The 14,107-nt window shown below is 41.8% G+C and overlaps 1 protein-coding gene across 12 annotated transcripts in view; it reads right to left on the bottom strand.

The window, feature by feature from the left end:
- LOC307154379 (integrin alpha-L-like) overlaps nt 1–13,476 on the bottom strand; it is a 48,476-nt gene extending 35,000 nt beyond the window's left edge. For 4 of the 12 annotated variants that reach the window (XM_079864278.1, XM_079864280.1, XM_079864284.1 and 1 more), the window contains exons 1-3: nt 13,220–13,476; nt 6,053–6,167; nt 5,852–5,949 (exon numbers count right to left, since the gene is read on the bottom strand). In XM_079864278.1, the coding sequence (XP_079720404.1) occupies nt 5,852–5,949; nt 6,053–6,167; nt 13,220–13,253 (247 nt within the window). In that variant the 5' untranslated portion in view covers nt 13,254–13,476. Of the gene's footprint in view, nt 1–5,851; nt 5,950–6,052; nt 6,186–13,219 lie in introns of all 12 variants that reach the window. The other 8 variants (XM_079864273.1, XM_079864279.1, XM_079864283.1 and 5 more) reach the window with 7 other exon arrangements.
- Between the last annotated feature and the right edge of the window lie 631 nt (nt 13,477–14,107).

The following is a 14,107-nucleotide window of genomic DNA, read 5'->3' as shown; positions in this document are numbered from 1 at the left end:
AGCGAAATGAATCGCTAGCTGAGTCTGAAGGTACCGATTGGGGCCAGGCTGGGCATCGGTTGGGAAGCATTTTAGACTTCCACGAAACCGGACCAGAGGCCAGGGACCACAGACGTACCCGAGGTGGGGCAGCGAAATGGAGGACAGGGATCCGGCTCGAGAAGCCTGCAGGCGGTCCTAAGCGGGATCTGAGTGTGCAGTGCAACACTTACCTGGCTTGGCAGCGCCTAGAGTGGGCTGGGCATCCCTACTGCGGCCGGCTCTATGCTGAGGCCTGGCTGGAGGCTGTTGTGGAGGCCCAGCGGAGCGGCGGCAGGGGAACACCCTCGGCGACGAGCAGGCGAAGAAACTGGCACCGGCAGCGGGGTGGCAGCAGCGGGCCGATGGGGCAGGATGTGCCGGATGGCCTCCACCTGCGCTTGGGTGGCAGAAAACTGCTGGGCGCAGTTCTCTGCCCCAATCGCTGACCAGCCCAACCTGGGAAATTGAAGAGACCAGGAACCGAATCTCGTACGCCATACAACCAGGCTGAGCCAACGATGGCGCTCCTGGACCACTAACATGGGCATCACCAGACCGATCACGCACGCCACGACACTCGTGCCCCAGAGGGCGAGGTCGGATGCGGTACGGAGCTCACCTATGAGCGCACGGTCTGGGCTACCCTTGTACATGTCCATGAGTGCCCTGGCCTGACAGACCTGTAGCAGCACCATGGCACGCAAGAGGAGGCGGCTTGCCCACAGGCCTTGTAAGCTCTGCCCGTCAGAACGGGCGAGAACTCACCGGCTTTAGGGGGAGACGAGGGGCCGCATCCAAAAAGCAGCGGTCGCCGGACACAGGTGCACCTGTGTCGCGCCAGACCGCTCTATTCACCACTCCTCCGTCAAGGGTAGTGAGGGTGGAAAAGCTTATTCATGCAGTTTCTGGCAGAGAAAGATGCCGCCTACAACCTGGTAAGCTCTCCATGCACTTCGTGAAGGAAAGGCACTGGGGCGGCGAGCTGAGAACCAGCGTGGCCCGTCCCGAGATATCAATCATCCAACCGAGACTGTTCGGGACACGGTGGAGGATTCCACTCAAGCCCGACAGCCTCAGCGGCCTGATTCAGCATAGCTGACGTTTCTGGATCTGGCTCAGGCAACGTTACACTCCCAGAGGGAGATAATGAAGCCAAGTCATCATTTCCAGAGGTTAGCTCACCCTCCGATGCTGCAATCGGCATCCTGTCCCCTGGAGAGGCCCCGAATGAAACATCTTGTTGGTCCATTACAGAGGGACCAGCGCTCAACGGGGGGCTCCACCGGCTGCGATGTGATAGAAGAGTGAGGGGCCCACAGGGGCCCTCGGATCACCCATCCCACACAGCGCCATAGCGAGGCGTGGTAATGGGGACTCCACCTTCACGCAGAAGGCGAGTCTCGATCTCAACACTGCGGTAGTCATATCCTCGCAATGAGAACACAAACTATCCACAAAATCTGCTTCAGCGTGCTGCATATATACACATGCATTAATACATGTACATTCTACAAATGCGTGATACAACCATTGTGACGCACCCATGTTGCTCTTTCAGGAAATAGGACCCATCACCAGTGCCGGAGCACACAGGGGAATGACCGCGGCAACACTGAACAGTGAACTGAAACAGTGAAGCACTCACTTCTCGCCCTCTAACCAGCCGTCAACAAACAGAAATTTAATGCTGTTAAAACAGCAATTGAGAGCTCAAAGCTCGCGACCACCGCTGCACTCGCACTGTAGAAATCACCAGCACAGTCTTCCTAGAAGAACATCGACACCAGGAGAGTATTCCTAGAAGAACACCGACACATTCGCTTATTGTATACAACAATACTCTTCGGATACGAAGCAACTAGTGCAAAAAGCAACTAGTGCATGCATCCACTTCTGTATTTATACCCTGTGGGGGAGGAGTGTGTAATGTGAATCACGCACGCCAATTTGCATTGGCTCGTTCAATAGTACTCGAAGAAGACAGGTTCCCTAGCGTGATCCCATTCAGTCGAAGTCGACTACGTCTGATGTTCTCGACTGAAAGGGAACTAATGATTGGAATTGGAATTGGATTGAAAGGTGGTTGCTTACAGTTTTTTGACCACTTCGCTAACTTTGTTTGGATTTTTCGTTTATTGAAATTATGAACTTAATTTATAAATGTTGAAAATAAAGCTGAAATGAAATAAAGCTTTTGAAATGAAGACTGCGTTTGAAGTCGAGTGCGTGCAAAATAGTTAATCGTCGTTCCCCGAATCCATGGCCAACATCGAAAGGCCGACACATAGTGTGTGTGATGGTGATTGTGACAGATAGAGTGTGTGACGGTGATTATGACAGATAGAGTGTGTGATGGTGATCATGACAGATAGTGTGTGTGATGGTGGTGATCATTACAGATAGTGTGTGTGACGGTGATCATGACATAGTGTGTGTGACGGTGTGTCTGACGGTGATCATGACCGTGATCATGACAGATAGTGTGTGTGACGGTGATCATGACAGATGGAGAGTGTGACGGTGATTATGACAGATAGAGTGTGTGACGGTGATCATGACAGATAGTGTGTGTGACGGTGGTGATCATGACAGATAGTGTGTGTGACGGTGATCATGACATAGTGTGTGTGACGGTGTGTGTGACGGTGATCATGACAGATAGTGTGTGTGACGGTGGTCATGACAGATAGTGTGTGTGATGGTGGTGATCATGACAGATAGTGTGTGACGGTGGTGATCATGACAGATAGTGTGTGTAACGGTGATCATGACAGATAGTGTGTGTGACGGTGATCATGACAGATAGTGTGTGTGAGGGTGGTCATGACAGATAGTGTGTGTGAGGGTGGTCGTGACAGATAGTGTGTGTGATGTTGGTGATCATGACAGATAGAGTGTATGACGGAGATCATGACAGATAGTGTGTCTGACGGTGATCATGATAGATAGTGTTTGTGAGGGTGGTCGTGACAGATAGTGTGTGTGACGGTGGTCATGACAGATAGTGTGTGTGACGGTGATTGTGACAGATAGTGTGTGTGACAGTGATTGTGACAGATAGTGTGTGTGACGGTGGTCATGACAGATAGTGTGTATGAGGATGGTCATGACAGATAGTGTGTGTGATGGTGATCATGACAGATAGTGTGTATGACGGAGCTCATGACGGATAGTGTGTGACGGTGGTGATCATGACAGATAGTGTGTGTGACAGTGATCGTGACAGATAGTGTGTGTGATGGTGGTTATCATGACAGATAGTGTGTATGACGGAGCTCATGACGGATAGTGTGTGACGGTGGTGATCATGACAGATAGTGTGTGTGACGATGATCATGACAGATAGTGTGTGTGACGGTGGTCGTGACAGATAGTGTGTGTGATGGTGGTGATCATGACAGATAGTGTGTATGACGGAGATCATGACAGATAGTGTGTGACGGTGGTGATCATGACAGATAGTGTGTGTAACGGTGATCATGACAGATAGTGTGTATGACGGAGATCATGACAGATAGTGTGTGTGACGGTGGTGATCATGACAGATAGTGTGTGTGACGGTGGTCATGACAGATAGTGTGTGTGATGGTGATCATGACAGATAGTGTGTGTGACGGTGGTCATGACAGATAGTGTGTGTAACGGTGATCATGACAGATAGTGTGTATGACGGAGATCATGACAGATAGTGTGTGTGACGGTGGTGATCATGACAGATAGTGTGTGTGACGGTGATCATGACAGATAGTGTGTGTGATGGTGGTGATCATGACAGATAGTGTGTGTGACGGTGATCATGACATAGTGTGTGTGACGGTGATCATGACAGATAGTGTGTGTGACGGTGGTCGTGACAGATAGTGTGTGTGACGATGATCATGACAGATAGTGTGTGTGACGGTGGTCATGACATAGTGTGTGTGACGGTGTGTGTGACGGTGATCATGACAGATAGTGTGTGTGACGGTGGTCGTAACAGATAGTGTGTGTGACGATGATCATGACAGATAGTGTGTGTGACGGTGGTCATGACAGATAGTGTGTGTGATGGTGGTGATCATGACAGATAGTGTGTGACGGTGGTGATCATGACAGATAGTGTGTGTAACAGTGATCATGACAGATAGTGTGTGTGATGGTGGTGATCATGACAGATAGAGTGTATGACGGAGATCATGACAGATAGTGTGTCTGACGGTGGTCATGACAGATAGTGTGTGTGACGGTGATTGTGACAGATAGTGTGTGTGACGGTGGTCATGACAGATAGTGTGTGTGACGGTGATTGTGACAGATAGTGTGTGTGACGGTGATTGTGACAGATAGTGTTTGTGAGGGTGGTCGTGACAGATAGTGTGTGTGACGATGGTCATGACAGATAGTGTGTGTGACGGTGATTGTGACAGATAGGGTGTGTGACAGTGATTGTGACAGATAGTGTGTGTGACGGTGGTCATGACAGATAGTGTGTATGAGGATGGTCATGACAGATAGTGTGTGTGAGGATGGTCATGACAGATAGTGTGTGTGACGATGGTCATGACAGATAGTGTGTGTGACGGTGATTGTGACAGATAGGGTGTGTGACAGTGATCGTGACAGATAGTGTGTGTGATGGTGATCATGACAGATAGTGTGTGTGACGGTGGTCATGACAGATAGTGTGTATGAGGATGGTCATGACAGATAGTGTGTGTGATGGTGATCATGACAGATAGTGTGTGTGACGGTGGTGAACATGACAGATAGTGTGTGTGACGGTGGTGATCATGACAGATAGTGTGTGTGACGGAGCTCATGACGGATAGTGTGTGACGGTGGTGATCATGACAGATAGTGTGTGTGACGGTGGTCGTGATAGATAGTGTGTGTGACAGTGATCGTGACAGATAGTGTGTGTGTGACAGTGGTCGTGACAGATAGTGTGTGTGACGGTGATCGCGACAGATAGTGTGTGTGACGGTGGTCGTGACAGATAGTGTGTGTGATGGTGGTGATCATGACAGATAGTGTGTGTGATGGTGGTGATCATGACAGATAGTGTGTGTGATGGTGGTGATCATGACAGATAGTGTGTGTGACGATGATCATGACAGATAGTGTGTGTGACGGTGGTCGTGACAGATAGTGTGTGTGATGGTGGTGATCATGACAGATAGTGTGTGTGACGGTGGTCGTGATAGATAGTGTGTGTGACGATGATCATGACAGATAGTGTGTGTGACGGTGATCATGACAGATAGTGTGTGATGGTGGTGATCATGACAGATAGTGTGTGTAACGGTGATCATGACAGATAGTGTGTGTAACGGTGATCATGACAGATAGTGTGTATGACGGAGATCATGACAGATAGTGTGTGTGACGGTGGTGATCATGACAGATAGTGTGTGTGACGGTGGTGATCATGACAGATAGTGTGTGTAACGGTGATCATGACAGATAGTGTGTGTGACGGTGATCATGACAGATAGTGTGTGTGAGGGTGGTCATGACAGATAGTGTGTGTGAGGGTGGTCGTGACAGATAGTGTGTGTGTGTGTGATGGTGATCGTGACAGATAGTGTGTATGACGGTGGTCGTGACAGATAGTGTGTGTGACGGTGGTCATGACAGATAGTGTGTGTGACGGTGATCGTGACAGATAGTGTGTGTGACGGTGGTCATGACAGATAGTGTGTGTGAGGGTGGTCATGACAGATAGTGTGTGTGACGGTGATCATGACAGATAGTGTGTGATGGTGATCATGACAGATAGTGTGTGTGACGGTGGTGGTCATGACAGATAGTGTGTGTGACGGTGATCGTGACATATAGTGTGTGTGAATACCTGTCCAGAGCAGTGGTGTGCAGGACTGCAGATCTACTGTGCAACTGTACATTTCACCCGTTGAGTTGGTTCCTTTTAATGGGGCTCCAACGATGATCCTGCCAAAAACACCCTCACAATCAATCAGACCCTCAGAAAACACATGTAGAACACCCTAGCAACCAGTGTGTGTGTGTGTGTGTGTGTGTGTGTTTCACTCACTGTTTCCGGTTTTCAAACTCTGACTGATAAACGCTGTAACCAAAGAAATCTTCTGCCGTGCCGTTAAATCTCAGTGGATGTTCAGTGTCGATATTGAAGGCCTCTGAAAGAGATGCTGGAGAAGCGAGAGAGACTGTTGAGACATCAGGAGACACTTGTGAGACTGTTTCTAAAAGATGTATATAACCACAATAGACAAATATGTATTTACATACAGTATGCAAGGAATGGACAAAGAAGGGCTAGTGTATTGTTACATAAATATAACTATAAATAGTTTGGTATTGCTCATAGTTTCTATTGCAACAGTTTAAAGAGGAAGGGGCCTAGACATGAGAGAGATTTTCTGAGCCCTTTTCTCACTCCGGATCTATCCAGTTCTTGAAGGATGGCCAGCAGAGCATCAGTAATCCTCTCTGCTTTAGTATCTGAGCATCAGCAGCACCTGTGGCTCGATTAACCTCCTCAGAAACACAAGCTCTGGAGTCTCTGTGTTTGTGCCACTTCTCTTCCATCTGTCCGGACCTGAAGTGGCTCAGTCACAGAGACTCCAGAGCTGGTTTCCCCTGAAGACCTCAATCATCTGCACTGGTTTGAGTGTGTTCTGCTGCAGTTCATGAGCAGATGAGCAGCTTCACCAGAACAAAATGAAGTTCCTAAACGAAGTTCCTTAACCAGCCTTATTCTGGAAAATATGTCAGTGTGTGTGTGTGTGCTTTCTATGGTCTCGCCCATTCACAGGAAACTGAAACTGAAACTGATTGTTTCTGCATGGAAATGAAAACAATAGAAGTCTGTGGAATATCTCTGTGTGTGTGTGTGTGTGTGTGTGTGTGTGTGTGTGTCTAAGTAAGTCTAGAGTATTAATTTGCATTCAAGTCCAAGTCAAGTCTCGCATCAAGATAGACAAGTCCAAGTCAAGTCTCGCATCAAGATAGACAAGTCCAAGTCAAGTTGCAAGTCCTCAACTTTGAGTCTTAAACAAGTCATTAGTGCTTTTTACACAAATAAGTGTCTCACTATTGATTACTTCAATAAATTAAATTAATACTTATTTATTTCAGGAAGGCTTTTAAAATATGTATAAACAATTTTCACTACGGGCACCCATCAATCCCAAAGGGGCTGGATATGACAGGGAGAACCAGATCATCCAGATCAGCTCAGTGTGTTGTTTACTGAGAATCAAATAGATGCACTTCTGCCTTGCTATATTCCCTCCATATGAGCTCCGCCACTTCTGGGTGGAGTCTCCATTCCCTGGGCCTCAGCCCCTGCCTCGACAGGATGTCTGCTCCCTGAATTTGCTGCCTAGGGATGTAGAGCCTGAGCCATCATCACCAGTAAATTAAGTGCCAAGAGAGATGATGACCCCTCCACAGACCCCGAGCTGAACGACCTTCCATTATCGCTCCCCAACCCCTGAGGGAAGCATCTGTCTTAAGTGTTGGGCGATGAAAAGGAGCTCTCAGTACAGGACCCTGGGACAAGAACCAAGGCTTCTTTCACATAACCAAAGTACGAAGCACCTGCATATAACTTTGATTATGAGGAATGGGTTGCCCCTCAGGGAAACCCCTTGGTCTTGAGCCACCACTGCAACGGTCTCATGTACAGCAGGCCAAAAGGTATCTCATTTGACACAGCTGACATTAGACCTAAGAGTCTCCAAACTGAGTGTCTGGCCTAGCTTTATCTTGCTCATGGCTGTGAGGATTGAACTGCTAAGAGCAGGAGACAGACGTGCATGCATCGTCGTCGAATCCCACACAGCCCTAAAAAAGTGGTCCTCTGTAATGGAGAAAGCACACTTTTCTTTGCGATCAGCCTTAACCCTCGGGGAAGGTTTTCTGGGTCCTGGAGATGTTCGGACATGCTCTGACATTTGTGCTTATTTCTGTTACTTGTAATATGTCCATGGCTAAAGTCTGATTACACTGTATTCAGCACAAACTCTGCTACAATAATATATCAGCAGTATGTATGTAAAAGTTTGTAGTTTTGAGATTATGACATTTATGTGTGGTTTGTGAAAAAACAAAAAACAAAACTAAAATTCATAATCATAATTCAATATACCTACTTTATTTTTAACAAAATATCCCATACTACATATTAACATATGAGCAGAAATTGTCAAACAAAAGCTTATTTGACGTGACAGTAGTCTGTTTACAGTACAAACTTTATTATCTATCCAAAACTAATCAATGAAATCTTGTCTAAACATTCATATTTCGTCTGTAACATATCGTTTTTATGATATATTTGCATATATATGTTAATTTGCAGGTTAATACGTTGCTTGTACAAAGACATTTTATTTCAACATATTTCAGTCGATTTTTACTCATCTCAGTATAGCAATATAGTTTGGTAAAAGCTAAACTAGTAGATGTGTTCATGTAAAAATAACATGTTTACTAATGTAAGTGCGCGTGCTGTTGTTTACAGCTGGAGTAAACATCGGTGCCGTTCATTCATTCACTGTTAAAAATGTTCGTAATTTTAACAGTAAAAAACTGTAAAAAAGCAACAGAAAAAAAAAAAGTTAATTCCTTAACGGTATGTACCCTTACTATATACAGTGAAAAACTGTAATAGCTCTCACGGGACATTTCATGTAATTTTACATTAATATACTGTTAAATGTACGGATTTTGGAAGTATACTGAAAAAAAAAAAAACGTACCGTTGCATTTACCTTACCTTACCGTAAAAAATACGGTAGCAAATGTTTACTAATTTTACAAAGTTTTACATCATCGAACTAAAAATTACGGTGAAAAACTGCCAGCTGGTTGTCAGTACTTTACCGTAAAAAATACGGTATAAATATTTATGTTTTACGGCATTGAACTAAAGTTTACGGTAAAAAACTGGCAGCTGGTTGAAAGCGATTTACCGTAAAAAATACAGTAGCAATATTTTAGGTTTTACGGCAGTGATCTAAATATTACGGAAAAAAACTGGCAGCTGTGGTTGCCAGTACTTTACCGTAAAAAATACGGTAGAATTGTTTTTGCTTTTACGGCACTGAACTAAAGTTTACGGTAAAAAACTAGCAGCTTGCAAGTGCTTTACCGTAAAAAAATACGGTAGTAATATTTTAGGTTTTATGGCATTGAACATTGAACTGAACTTTTATATAAAAAAATAAAAATAAAAACCTGTCAGCTGTGGTTTCCTGTAATCTAATTATTGAGAATTACCAGAGGTTTAGACGTTGATGTTTTATTGAAAATAATAAAGTTTGAACAGATAATCTGAAGAACTTTAAAAATACATGGTGTAGAAAATAGGTTTTGAACTACTGCTCAATTTAAACCAACACAGACATCAAGATTCAGTGTATGAATCTCAACAACGGTGACAATCAACACAATAATCAGATAAAACTCTGAACATCACAAAACAAGCTACTAAAAAGCTGCAACAAAAACAACATCAAAAATAAAAGCAGATATAATAATAAAAGAAAATACTAAGGCAATTCAGCATAATGTATTCCTGCTGCAATGCATGCTGGGAGATACTGATGAGTTTTGATTGGAGGCTCAATTAGGGCTGGGCGATTTAAATCGCGATATTGTTATGCGCATCTCGTCAGTAAAGCCGGTTCCTTGATTAGTAGTAAATCGCCATCACCTGCTTTCAGATGAAGCGGCATTTAGGGCTAAGGAGATAATTAAGTGATTAATTTAGTGATGATTGAGCATTATTGAAGACACTGATGTTAACAAGCAGAATCACTGAAGAAGAAAATCACAAATTGTAAGTTACCATTAAGGTGATGGGTGTTTGCTTTAGTTGGGCTCTAGACCATTATATGTTTACTTTAATATTACTGTTGTTTGTCTGCTATTATTAATTTATAACAGTTAAATTAACAAAGTAAAATGTTATCTTATAGTGTTGGTTATGTTTTGACATAATCATGCTGTGATCTGAAAAAGGAAACTTATTGAGATAGTTTGGTTTAACTTGTTAGCTGCAGTTTAATGATTATTCAGCCTATAATTATCAGTACTTTACTTATAATTTAAAATATTTAATAAACATTGTTCTGATCAAAAGACTTTCAGATAAATTCATTTAAAACACAGACATCAATAATCAGCCTGTGAATCTCAACAATGGTGACAATAATAAAGCATGTTGCAGTGGCTGCCACCAATCACAACTCATTAATGGCTCCCATCATGCATTGCGGTATGAATAAATTATGATCTGAATTGTCTATGTAATTTACTTTTCCTAATTGAATATTCTGCTCGTCACCATTGTTGAGATGCATAGACTGAATCTTGACATCTGTGTGTGCCTAAAAGGAAGTTTTTTTTTTTTTTTAAAACAGCTTTTAAGAAATCCTTTATATTATATCAAAAATTCTGGGCATTTATGCAGATTCACTAACCAACAACATAAATCGAAGTCAGAAAGAAGAATTTTAATGAGTTCAGTGACATCTGTGTGTGCCATCACACGATTCATTTTCTCTCTGATTTCCTAGCCATAATCAACATGTCTTATAAACACAGAGTTACAGCAGGCAGAGAAAAACTAAAGTCAGAAAGTCAAGGGTCAAAACCCCAACTAAAGCAGTCACTGATCTCCATCATGGTGACTTCAAATGAAACAATAAATCATCAACATCTAAACCTCTGTTAATTCTCAAACAGAACTGTAGGCGTCTGACAGAAATAAAGTCAGTCTGGTTAGTAATAAGTGAAGCTGGTAATGCTGTTTGTGGAGTTGTTTAATCCTCCTCTGCTGAGATCTTCACAGATTTAATGTCTTCTTTTCTCTTCAGTTGATTTCATCTGAGGCTGTGTCTGAAGTCAGTTGTAGTTCTTGTGTTTCTGCTCGTCTCTTTTTTCTGTTCCTGTTGTTTCTCTAAATGGACATTCCCAGAATTCCCTGTGTGACACTTCACATTTGATGCTATTTCATTTAAATAATTATGTTTCTTCTTGGTTTTTGTTATCAGTTTTATACATTTGGGGTTTATATTACATCATATATTGTTTAATGAATGTTTATGGCATTATTTGGAGTCATGTGTGTGTCACCATGATGGTGTTTTGTGTTTGTGTGTATGACACTGTGCACCTTCTCAATATTAACATGTGCCTCAGTTTGTGGAAAACTAATGGTAGGCCTATACTTAAATCGTCGTGTTTTTTTTCTTTTTTTACCACTTGTGTTATTATGATGGTTATCAGTATATTACAAAGATATAAAGCAAACTTTAATACTTCAGTGAAATTTAATGATAACATTTATCGGTTTATGTAATATAACGGTTGTCCCGTGAAAACTAAAAGGTTCCTACTGTATTTTTTATGGTAAAGTACTGGGAACCACAGCTGATGTTTTTTTACCACACATTTAAATCCTGCTGAAGGTTTTTTTTTTTTTTTTTTTTCAAAGTAAGGTTGCTACCATATTTTTTACGGTAAAATACTGGCAACCAAGCTAATGTTTTTTACCGTAAATTTCACAGGTTTTTTTTTACATTGTGTTTTTTTGCCCGTAAATTTAAATCCCGTAAAACATAAAAGGTTGCTACCTTATTTTTTACGGTAAAATACTTGCAACCACAGCTGCCGTTTTTTTACCGTAAATTTCACTGGGTTTTTTTAACAGTGTTCACACACAGACACGGTTCATATTCAAACAGTCTTTTTGCATTTACCGACACTATTGCATATGGCGATTAGAACAAAGCATTTAAGAATAAAAAACTGCAAATTGAAGAAAACCCAGCATCACACAAGTTGCATTAGATAAACTCAGCTAGCACAGACCATGCGCTCCACCGCTTTGAGGGGGTCTACAATTTCTTGCTCCATCCTTTTCTTTCTTTATTATTTTGACGAAGCTGAACACATTATGGTATTTGCTCAGCCTCATGCCCAGCTGAAAACTTAACACTAACCTGATGGGAAATATATTTCATGTTAATAACTAGAACTTTTAATTACATTGTTAATGTAAAAATACAAAATAGAATTTTTATTTGTTGTTGTTTTCTTGATAGTGTATAGTAATGTTTTTTTTTTTTACCTGAATAATGTGACAACATTAATATGATATGCATTTTTAAAATCTTCACAGTCTACTGATATTTCTTATGACATCCGCATCAAACATTACAATGCTCATGACAACTTTTGCTAACTCTACAATTAGTAAATCCTCTTAATGAATCAGAAAAAGGAAAAAAAAAAGATTTCTTGCTTGTGTTTTATCATTTAATCAAATGCCATCATCATATTTTAAGAAATCATTATTATCATGTTGATGTGTTTCTCATTACTATCATTTTGATGTATTTACCATCATTATCATTTGAAAAGTCTGTTTAAATTCTTTTCTTTTATTAATCTTTATGCCTCAAATGTGGCTGATTGACTTGATTTGTGCTTGCTGTTTAGATGAGGGCAAAAGTCTATACGTCTCCAATAGACAGACCACAAATGCTCGAATGTCTCAGAATAAAGTGATAAATGAATGTTATCTTTGCTGAACATCTTGCAGAAGGGACAGATGTCGTGTAGTTGCTCTGTATTGTGTATTGTATTAAGACGAACAACGTTCTGACACATTTGGAGTACGAGGCAAGCTTTAGTTTTAGTTTCGATATCTTTCCGCAGAAGAGAGTTTATATAAGAGCCGCCAGTACGACTGAATCTCTCCCGGGACACTGAACTGCATCACAGAGGCACACTGTTTGTTTTTACCCTGGTTATATCAGTGTAAAAACAGTGTAAAAATCCAACGCATTCTCATCCTAGGGCGTCATATACTGACGCTTTTGACATTTTGTCAACATCCGACGCACATGGCACCCTTTAGCGTCAATATGAGACGCAGATTATGGGTAGGTTTAGGTCTGGTGTAGGGTTAGGGTTAGACCGCTAGGAGGCGCCTTCTGGCCCATATCTATCTGCGTCTCATATTGACGCTAAAGGTGCCATGTGCGTCGGATGTTGATGAAATGTCAAAGTTATACACTCACTGTTTACACCGTTAGCTACTCGGTCGGTTCACAGAACGGGCTCTTTTAGAAAACAATGACTGAAGACCGACACAAACACTACAAGAAAACCGTAGCATTATTAACTTTACGGATGATCTATATGTTATAAATAAACCTCTCACCCCATATGAAGAGAATCCAGCTGTGCGTCTCCATCCTGATGTTTCTGAGCTGGTCTGTGGGAGATTCCTGTTTTATTCCATCATAGTCACTCCTTTTGGATCAGAGCCAGAACTCCTGCGCTGTGTGTGTGTGTGTGTGTGTGTGTGTGTGTGTGTGATCTATGTTTGTTTTCATTACACGGCCAATATAATCAGCATTACAGATTCTCTGGCTGATTCTGAATCCCCTCATTGAGGCCAGAGCAGGATTTGATCTCAGAGGAAATCAATCATTTATTTTATACCATATTTGTTGTCTTGGTGGGAATGATCTAATCGTGATCAACGTAAAACAAACCCTCGCTTTCTTTCCAGTCTGGTCTCGTGAATGCTTCACTTTGCGTGTCGGAGTGCTTGAACTCAGAACACTAATTACTCTACTGGTTTATGGAAGTTCACGTCCATTTACTAATATATATTTTTTTACATGATGTACATGATCATCAGCAGTGCAATGAAATTACAACACTCCTGACTGCAAATTAACAAGTAATGAAAAGTTAAATACTATTAACAAAGAGTCCAAAACATAGAAATACTGTAAAAACAACAACAGTAATTATAATACAGTTTTTTATACAGATTTTTAGTGAATAGATTTTAAGTTTAAACCATGAGATGAATGCTATATACAGAGATTAAATCTAGAGGCATGTTTAAGATATATTTACAAGGATTAAGAGAGGATAAAAACAAGAGCACTTTCACATTTCACATGCATGGAAACAAATTCATGTGCACAAAAAAATAAAAAAAATCACAAAAAGCAATTCATATGTGCAAAATAACTATATATTCATAAAATACATTTCACAAATGCAAAACACAATTCATAGATATACAACTGTT

This window comes from Squalius cephalus (assembly GCF_949319135.1).
Source record: "Squalius cephalus genome assembly, chromosome: 2".
Classification (NCBI taxonomy): Eukaryota; Metazoa; Chordata; class Actinopteri; order Cypriniformes; family Leuciscidae; genus Squalius; species Squalius cephalus.
The sequence above is the reverse complement of the archived record's forward strand: the minus strand, read 5'-3'. Positions and strand labels throughout refer to the sequence as shown.